This window comes from Dermacentor albipictus, chromosome 2 (assembly GCF_038994185.2).
Source record: "Dermacentor albipictus isolate Rhodes 1998 colony chromosome 2, USDA_Dalb.pri_finalv2, whole genome shotgun sequence".
Taxonomy (NCBI): domain Eukaryota; kingdom Metazoa; phylum Arthropoda; class Arachnida; order Ixodida; family Ixodidae; genus Dermacentor; species Dermacentor albipictus.
Window position 1 is genome coordinate 125,409,108 of NC_091822.1, and position 10,110 is coordinate 125,419,217.

Genomic DNA, 10,110 nt, shown 5'->3' on the forward strand with positions numbered 1-10,110 from the left:
CGAAATGGAAGTGTAGCCGGTGAAATTGCAAGACGTATACGCAGTTGAAATGAATGTCGTGGATCACACCAGTTTGGATATATTTCCTACAGTGCGGCACGGAATATATGGCTGCTCCAGTTACTTTTACGCTTCCATGTGTAAAAAACGTTTTGCTTAAAAACTAAGTGAAACAACAGTGCAATTTTACAGCGAGTTTGATGGCGCATAACTGGCGTCATTCTGGGAATTTCATTCCGAGTGGATGCGCCGTGCAAATTCACCGGCTACAATTCCTAAATTACAATATGTTGAGTAAAGTAATACATTAGGAAGATAATCAGGGATCTTTTGTTAACTAATTGAACATGTGTTCCTATTTCTCGTGTAAGTAACGTCGACCTCTATGAATAATCCAGCTCGAGGTCTGGAAATTATGTTACCATGAGCAGGCTATTTTGATAAATTTTGCAAACCTTAGAAATGATCACGCCGTACTTTGATGCTGTCACGTTTGTTTTGTAATCTCATTTGTTAACTATGCAGGGTGCATTATTTCACGTTGATGTAACGTTTCAAGTATGAAATTTCGTTAGCGTTGTATACATGGAATTTTCTCATCTTGCGTATAGCGAAGCGCTAAAAAAAAGCGCGCAGAAATCGCAAATGCACAAGATGTGCGTGGTATAATAGGTGAATTTAGTCCTCCTTTTGTGAGAATTTTACGATCCAGCAGTTCAATTCGCACGAGCTATCTCGGTTTTAAATTCTAATGCAAAATAAAGAACTCCTTTCAAAGTCTGTGTTTGAAATTTATTCCTTATTATTGGATGGGTTGTTGACGCGCATAGGTGAGAACGTGCTAAAGGAGTTTCACTTCAAGAAAATGCTCCTGCAATTGCTGGCATAGCACTAACAATCTCGTGTATATTTGTCAGGGCATCTCTGGTTCTTTTCATCTGGGCGCGCACATTTTTTTTTTTCAGTTGTGCTGGCTGAAAGTTCGCTACACCGAATTCGAGATCAGCACTGCGCTGTTCGATTTGGAGTGCGAAGACTGGAGTGGCAAATGTAACCAGGCCGGCTACGGTACACTGAACGGAACGAAGAGGCTGAGAGAAGTCTTTAATTACGCCCATGGGTTGACGCAGAAGGCGGCCAACATTTCAGCTTGCCTATCATTGTGAAATGTCGCGTATCATATATTTTATACAGATGTTCTGGCAGGTAACACTTCCCGCCTTTTTCAATTTCTATTACCGAAATATTTGCAGCGAATACGTTTTTACTGGAACCAAATATACCGAAGGCACGAATAGAAAATTTTGGTCTGGCATCTGGGTAAACAATTTTCTACTTCCTTATTACCACTGGTGCAAGCGAAATATGATGACCGCCATTATGTGGTCAATCTTATGAAATTAGCCATTGTACGGTAAATGAGAGCAGGAATACATTCGTAGTTGATGACAAATTTTTCGTGTTAATATAGAGGCGTTTCCACTATAAAAAATATTTTTGACAGCTTTCTGCCCTGCATACACTGCCAGTTCACAAAGATGTCAATATTATTAAACAGAATCGAACAAACTATTTTCCAAATCATGTGTGCATCTTACTTAAATGAAATAATAGTCGCTCCTTGGTACGCTGATGATCTTGATGCAGAATATGAATAGCGATGTGGGCGAGCTGGTGAAGGTTCATCGTGCTTGTATACTTCTATCTGTATATTATTTTTATGTAGTAATAAAATTGATTTATTGATTGTAATTTGTGGAGTGCGAAGTACTGAGCTGCGGAAACAAAGATAAAAAATGACTAAGGAATAGCACGAGAAGGACAAACACGAGCGCTAGTGTTCGTCCTTCTCTTGCTCTTCCTTCATCCCTTTTACAGTGAAGCTGTCTATGGCTAAGATCGCAGGATTCGTTTGTAGGTTAACGTCGACAAAGAACTATCACCATCTATGGCTGATTTCTTTAAATACAACGGCTCAAACCCCCGTAAGGCAGAGACTACAAGCAGTCGGCAAAGTGAAGCGAACCATAAATATATTCCTTGGGATCACGCATGCATGCAGCATACAGAACAGCACACGTTTTAATAAAGAACAAGCTCAAAAGCATCCGAACCACATAATTGATGACAAGGCACTCCTGGGCCTACATGCAATGCGAAGGACGTAGCGTTTCCCGCATACAACACCGCGCAAAGATTACTGTTGTGCAAGCTGCTACGGCCTACGGCAGCTTGACTAGTGCACGAAGGGGGGAGTGACGTAGCTACACTTTCGTACGCAAAAGAAGAACCCGCCTAGCAACTAGTTTGTGTTGTGACAGTGCTATGGGAAAGCCACGCGCTTTTCAGTATTTACTAATCAATGTGTGTATGTGTGTTCTTTTTACCATTTCTGCTATGACCCAACGTGGTTATAGCATGTATAAATAAAGAAATAAATACCTCCCAAGGCATCGATCGCTTCTTTTCACGTATTGCTTAAATGTTTCTTTGATACTTAAGATATTTGACTATATAAGTAGCTTTGACTCATTTTTCTTTGTAATTTGTCTTGGCGCAAGTATATAGAAGAAGTCTGGCAATAAATCGCTAAAACATTTGGTTACCTCTAATTCACTCTTCGTGCAGTTCTTCAGGAAGCCTAAGTGCTAACAAAAAGAAATGCGCAAATAAAATAAGAAGGTATATTAAATTCATAAAGTATACTATATACAGACAGGCTATCGGAGCTGTTCTTAGAGTTGTGTGTGAGGTCTGGAAATTAAGAAGAAAAAAAAAACAAGATATCGCTAACTACCCCAGACAGCAAGGGTTCATGTAAAAACACTTAATGGAAACCTAAGCTAGAGGAAAGCACATCAAAAAGAAGACAACAAATAAACTTTAACCCCAAAATGTCATACTCCGGCAACTTGCAAACAAGGAATGTAAATCAGTGAGGAAAACCTGAATCAGTAGTTAGGCGCAGCACTGACATGGACAAAATGTTTTGAGCATTACTGTAAAGAAAGTTGAAATGTACCAAGAGCGTGTTCGAATGCGCGAAAAAATATTTAACTGATAACTTATGGTGCCTGGTTCCATAGTAACGTTGTGCCAAATTAAAACGCACGAAACCGATAACTTATTCAAATGGGTGGTACTGCTAGAGAATTGGCTGAACTTGATCGTGTTTGATACGTGGCTGGAGGGTTCGGGAACGTTGCTGAAGAGCAATGAACTTCACGATGAAGAAGCTTGTAGGCTAGAAGTAAGAAGTGAAAGTTTGAGTTGACAAACTGATTGTTTAGCAGTTTTTAGGCAAATGGGAACCGATCACGTTGCCTCGTAAGAACTGTTGCATGCAGTGCGGAACTTTCTGGCACTTGTGGATGTAGCGCCGCGTAGGCGATATGGGGGTGGATGAAAATGGTAAAACAATAGCAGTGCTTTAGTGAAAAGAAATGCTCAGCTTGTAAAGAAGAATATTTCACTCTAAGTTTTAGTTTAATTTCAAACGCCGTGAATCAAGGTGAACGCCAAGGAATTTATACTCTGGTGCTCTTAGCTGCACGTTATCGTCTAATAGAACACAATAAGCGTAATAATGTAGTCTTGTGTTTTTTACGTGGAAACACTATGCAATTTGTCTTGGTGATGCTACGCAACAGTTTGCAAACCGTTTAACTGCACTGAGAAGTTTCTTCAGGGCATTGTTCGTCTTACGGTATAGTTCTGTTGCATAAAGCATGCACTCTCCAGCTGCATAAAGGAGGAGGTCAGTAGTGCAGCTCAGAAATAGTAGTGGACCTATGATACAGCCCTGTTGCTGCCCTGTTCCACGGTTTGTTATTTGTCGCACAGATGTGGTTCTATTGACAAAGACATATTATTTACGAATAATTAAGTTTTTGTGATTCTAGCGGAGTTCCTCGAAATTAGTTGTCCTCAAGCTTTCATGAGAGGATGTCATGGTTTAGTAAGTTAAACGCTTTCGTTAAACTTGCGAAACAGACTATTGTCAGAAGCATCTTCTTTACGTTATGTTTTATCTCGTTCACAATGTTAAGCGAAGTTGAAGGAGAATATTGAAATAGGACAATACATTTGTAGATTCATTTTGCTTACTTTTTATAAATTGACACTACTTTAGGAAGAACTGGTAGCAACAAAAAGACATCAGTGCAGCAAATGTCATTATTTATGTGGGATATCGGATCACAGAAGTACAGTACATAGAGCACTTCTTGAGCAGCACTACTGGAAAAGCATCGTATCCCAATGAATTGTTGTTTACCATAGTGACTATGTCTATAGCTTTACTCGGTACAACTGGTTGCAAAAACACTGATTGGACGTTTCTTCTGCGCTTGCGTATGAAGGGCACAATACGCGTTCCAGGGTGAGCGTGTATTTTTGCAACCAACACAATATAAGAATTAGAAGTTTCGCTAATTTAACCGCTGTTCGTGCTAGCAGTACCGTTAAGAATGATACCCAGCATAGTATTACAGGTTTGTTGTTTATTGAGAGCACTATAATTGATTTTATTGTCGTACTTGAACAGTGATTTCAATGCTTAATTTTAGTTTGAAAATCGCATTGTTGCACGAAATAAATCAAACTGCAGAGTTGTTCTTTAAACCGTTCGTATGTTTTATGAAGGACAAAATTAAGAGCGTCTTTCTTTTGTAAACATATTGTTCTTGTGTGTAATGGTGCGTAAGGATCTTTCTAAATGCAATTTGTTTTATTGAAGTTAGTTCGAATTCACTTTTTATAAAAGTTTACCGGTTTTCCCGTGCATTCAATATGTGTGGAGGGAATAATTTGACTTTGCGTATGTTGAGGCGGCTGCGTGTGCATGTTCTCATGTTTCGTTCCATAGGGAGCCAAGATTTTGGCATATTTGAAATATATGTGACTGCCTAGTAGTATTCAGGCCTCACTACGGGTAGTTGCTACAGCAGAAACTAGCATCGGATCAGTAACATCGCGTGCAACTATTGCTGTTGCAAATAATATGTGGGGGGGGGGGGGAGGCTGTTACTCTATGGTCCCGGTACTATGATATCTGGAGCAGCGTCGATCAAAAAGACGCTTTTGGTCTGGTGCGCGCTCTCCACTATCTTGATGAGCGTTTGATCGCCTCGTAAATATATTTTTCGATACATATCCGACCAAGTGCGTTTAGTTTCGTCGTGATAACTCGCGTCGCCGTTCCTACTACCTGATGTATGCAATCAGGTACAAGTATGTCAGCGAAAACGTAATTTGTAGTTTCTTTGCCAGTGACGTCGATATTCTTATCACCAATGATTGTCGCATCTGAGTTAGAGTTGCAGTGAATATGTAGCGCTTTTCAAGCGCTGATAAACACACGCCCTTGTTAGCCTGAAGCCATATATACATATATATATATTTTCATCCACTTTAATTTCCATTAATTTATCGTTTCTTTATTTCATTTATTAAGCACAAGTAATTTTCCCTATGTTGTCCTTGGTGTCAGTGTTTGTTGGCTTCTTATCATATGACTAATACAATTCGAGCCCCTCGGTTAACCCCCTTTCTTCTCGTTCATTACATAACGAGGGTCTCGAATCCGGCTACATTCACGCCTATAGGTAGCATGCGTGTGCGTTTATTGACCAGTTGCCTTCACCCAAAAAGATCACGTCCTCGTGACGCCTGCGGCAAAAAAGACGTTCCACGTCCGCCGTCAAGGTCTGTGCGTGGTGGCGCTGGCTAACACTCCCAGGGTTCTACTACGACACATAAATACCCAAGAAAGTGGATGGGGAAACAGCGCCGCGGTAGCTCAATTGGTAGAGCATCGCACGCGACATGCGAAGGTTGTGGGTTCGGTTCCCACCTGCGGCAAGTTGTTTTTTCATCCACTTTAATTTCCATTAATTTATCGTTTCTTTATTTCATTTATTAAGCACAAGTAATTCTCCCTATGTTGTCCTTGGTGTCAGTGTTTGTTGGCTTCTTATCATATGACTATATATATATATATATATAAATATATATATATATATATATATATATATATATATATATATATATATATATATATATATATGTATATATATATATATATATATATATATATATATATATAAACGAAAAGAAAGGGAGTTAACCGAGGGGCCCGATTTTCATTAGTGGTATCATAAGAAGCCAACAGCGTTCAACTTACTAAACCATGACATCCTCTCTGTCGGCTTCTTATGCTATGACAGTATATATACGACCCTGATTACGGTTTTGGTGCTGTTGTGGCTAACGCGAGCTGAGGTTTGAGAGTCCGGCTGAACTTCAATAAATACAGTTTCGCACCACTTTGTTGATATTACGACATAACGTCCTATCATTTACGGCAGCGAGCTTTTCACATAAGGTGCCACCCCACCATGCATATTCACTGATGGTGCTCGATTCGAAGGCGCTGGCGATGGACTTGACGCTGCTAGGTCATATGCTGGTAAGTGATACGGCAGTTGTGCTCTGAACTGCGCAGCAACGTTTCGGATAAGGCAAGAAGTGAAATTCCTTAACAGTTCGTGAAGGTAAAGTAACGCGTCATACTGCACTTGGGGGCTTCTTACATTCAGGTGTAAAAGCGATAGCGAAGACGACGTAACCAATTTTGTGCTTAAAGTGAATGGGTTCAATTAGTCCGGGCTTTTGGTGCGGCATAATTTATATGCTGTTATAGTGTACGCAAAGATTTGCAGACAGTTTAGTGCCTCAATTCTGTGGACGGGGCTCATGGCGTTTTTCTTTTTACCTTTGGATTCGCATCGCTCGGTCTGCAAGGATAGGCATACTTGAATTTGATTTAGTGTGAACGCTCCATAGGTAGTTCATTCGTTCTTTGGTGGTAGGCGATCATTTAAATATGCTTGGAATGGCATGCCATTTCTGCTTATAGGTATCTTAGAGTTAGACGAACTTTTGTGCTTTGGCCTGAAACTTTGTTTTCTTGACTCAGCGCACGAGCATTGCTAATATGTTGTTATCCCTGGGAATATTAAGGGTTGTAACTCTGTGTACAGTATCTATGTCATTGGTTTGGCGTCACAATTCACTCTTTTGTCAATACTTGTTGCAAGTTGATCCAGATTTGTTTGTCTCGTGTGGGGAAACGACAATTGGCGACCGTGTTCAGACGTGAGTACATATTGTTTCAGACATGTTTCACTTTAAGATTTCCCACTTTTTTATTGTTTCGTTGAACAGTTTGAGATAGTCTCAATCGGCAACCACTTTGAGATTCTCCGCTTTCAAAGAGCCGTAATCGTTGCTCAGAAATGAAATAGTCGGGCAGATTTTCTGCTGCTTTGTGGTGCAGGATTCGACCATTTACTTGCCGAGAGCAAGTTCTGTTTCAAGTTATTTGATGAGTGATGTAGGCTGGTGTCCAAATATGGCTCCAGAGCCTTGAATTCTTTCACTAGGTCGGCGTTTCTAGGCATATTGAAACAGTGGAAACACAGGAGCGATGTAGCTAACAGAGTCACTACCGTAAAAGAGCACCAAAGTAAGAAGTGACACTTCACCTTTAAGCAAAGGGTAAAGATGAGCCTTGGCTACGAAGTGCTTCCGTCCCTGCCGATCGCTCGCGCGTCACCCAATGGTCTCGATTCCACGTAGACGTAAGGCGCGTTGAGTAACAGGAAGGGGAAGGACGTAGCACCGGGGGAAGTGCTGCAGGAATTGCAGCGTCATCATGGCTTCTAGTCTTTTCCTTGGTCCGGGTTGCTAAAACTAGTGATGCACGATCCAGCCACGTGCACTGGCGATTGCATTTCACCTGTAAGCGAAAGGGTAGAATGAGCCTCGGCTGCAAAGTGCCTTCGGTCCTGCGAATCGCTCAGCTGTCATCCGCCGAATAACACATATACATATTATTCGGCGGATATATTATTATACTATAGTATAAATATAGCATAGAACGTCCCTTTCAAAAACAGTCATAATCAGACGAGTTTACACCGAAGAAAGCTGTACGTTTTATTTGTCGATATTACAAGGGCCTTTCACCTCCATCTAAGCTTTCTAGTCTGAACAAAACCCTTCTCCCAACACCGTCCGTTGGCAAAGTGAAACTGACTTTTCTGCGCAACCTTAGAGAACTCGCCATCGTTTACTAGCTTAGATAAAAACACAAGATTCGCTTAATTTTAGTGTATACGTAGCAGCCCCAGACTAAGCCTTTCATCGTCTCAACCTCGAGTTGTTATCTAAGAACAGTTTTTCCCTTTTAACTATAGAACTTTAGGTGTTCATTCATTATGGTTCAAATTCTTTGTCTGCACATGATATGTGGCATTTCCGCACTCCTGCAATAGCCCTAGCGGGTTTGCAATAAGTCAAAATAACAATAAATAAATAAATAAATAAATAAATAAATAAATAAATAAATAAATAAATAAATAAATAAATAAATAAATAAATAAATAAATAAAATAAATAAAAATTAAATAAATAAATAAATAAGTATGGTTCGCAAATAGCTGCAAGTACAGAGGCTCTACAGAGTTGCAAGTTGAATTCGAGGTGATATGAAGTGAAAGTAAATGCTGAAATCTGCGCTTTAGGTACTCTCAAGGCTTCGTTGGATGTGTTCGGCACCGGCAAACAGCAAACAGCTACGGCAAACAGCTACGGCTAAGCCTACAAGAAGACAAACAGCTTATTTTCCCTCTGAGGACACGCAACACATCCTCAGTAAGTGGGCCCAAGGGATTGTCGAAGCATTTATTTGAGCAGACAGTGTGCCATCACGATATAACGGGTGGTTCTTCAGCGAACACCTTAAAAAAAATGTTTTACATTGCCTGTGGCAGATAGGACAATTCTAGTCCATCAGCTGGTCTACTCGCAGAGGTGGACATTAGTTGCGCAAAACAAAAAATGATATGCATAATCGACAAATTACCAAAATCACTAATTAAGTTTCTAATTAGTTGATAGCGCAATTGCAAATCACAACTTCCAGCCGGGGAGTTCGCAAGGAGCATCCATTTGGAACGAATTCTCAGGACGACATTAGTTTCGTGATATTAGTTCCCGAATTTTGCGGAGTGCATAAAACAACGTTTTGTTACGAAAGTAAGTGGAACGTCAGTGAATCTATATATGGCAACTTTTGCGGCGCATACCTGGTAAGTGGTGTCATCAACACAATTGTTTTAAAGTGGGTATGCCTTGCAGTTTCACCATCAGAATTTGTAAATTGCAATATGTGCCATAAGGCAATTAGGTAAAAATTATTTAGTGCATTTTCGTCAATTATTAGATTATGCAGTTCAATTTAATGTGGAAGGGAGGTCCGTCTTTTGGAGTAGACTAGCATATGCACTACAATCGTGCTATCATGCCACAGGAAATAACAACTTCGCAAGGAGCATCCATTTGGAACGAATTCTCAGGATGACATTAGTTTCGAGATATTTGTTCCCGAATTTTGCGGAGTGCATAAAACAACATTTCGTTACGAAAGTAAGTGGAACGTTAAAATTTTTTATGTTTACGCTGAAACACCCTGTTCGAAGCTGAGGCAATGTTAATGTTGGCTTAGAAAATGAGTTCGGAGAGGTTGTACGAGTATTTCTTTAGAAATTCCGAGTTTATACATTCATATATTGCGATGGTTCTCTATTTGACATAAGGATTTGTGGGAAGGTATTAGTACATTTTACGTTTTTTTTTAATTTCGATAGAGTAATTTTCTGAGGTACCTCATGTACAATGCATGAACGTTTTACGAACGCTTGTTGCCTAAAGTCTATGTAGGAAAAATTTATTCTAATAGATGGGCCTACAGCCTATGGTTCGGGCTTCTTCTAGGACACTCGCACAGAATAAAAACCAGAGAGCAGTGGGAGACCGCGTTGCTCAGCTGTGCACCGGAAGACCAACACAAGGCAATCCATGGAGCAGGCCGAAGATGCCTAAAGAGCCCAAGGGTTCAAGGCCGTCATCCAGGTAGAGAGGCCTAGGTCTCATCATAAATCTGTTATACTAAAATAATATTTGTTCCTCCTGCTCCAATATGAATGATATTGACCTTTCAGGAGAATTTTCGCCGCAGTCATCGCCATCGCCGTGATTTTAGGT

At 40.3% G+C, this 10,110-nt stretch overlaps 1 protein-coding gene across 1 annotated transcript in view; it reads left to right on the forward strand.

Moving 5' to 3' along the window:
* Nucleotides 1–1,229, forward strand: part of LOC139056088 (uncharacterized) — a 36,974-nt gene extending 35,745 nt beyond the window's left edge. The window contains exon 13 of the mRNA XM_070533947.1: nucleotides 966–1,229. Coding sequence (XP_070390048.1) covers nucleotides 966–1,166 — 201 coding nt within the window. The 3' untranslated portion in view covers nucleotides 1,167–1,229. The remainder of the gene's footprint in view (nucleotides 1–965) is intronic.
* The last annotated feature ends 8,881 nt before the right edge of the window (nucleotides 1,230–10,110 follow it).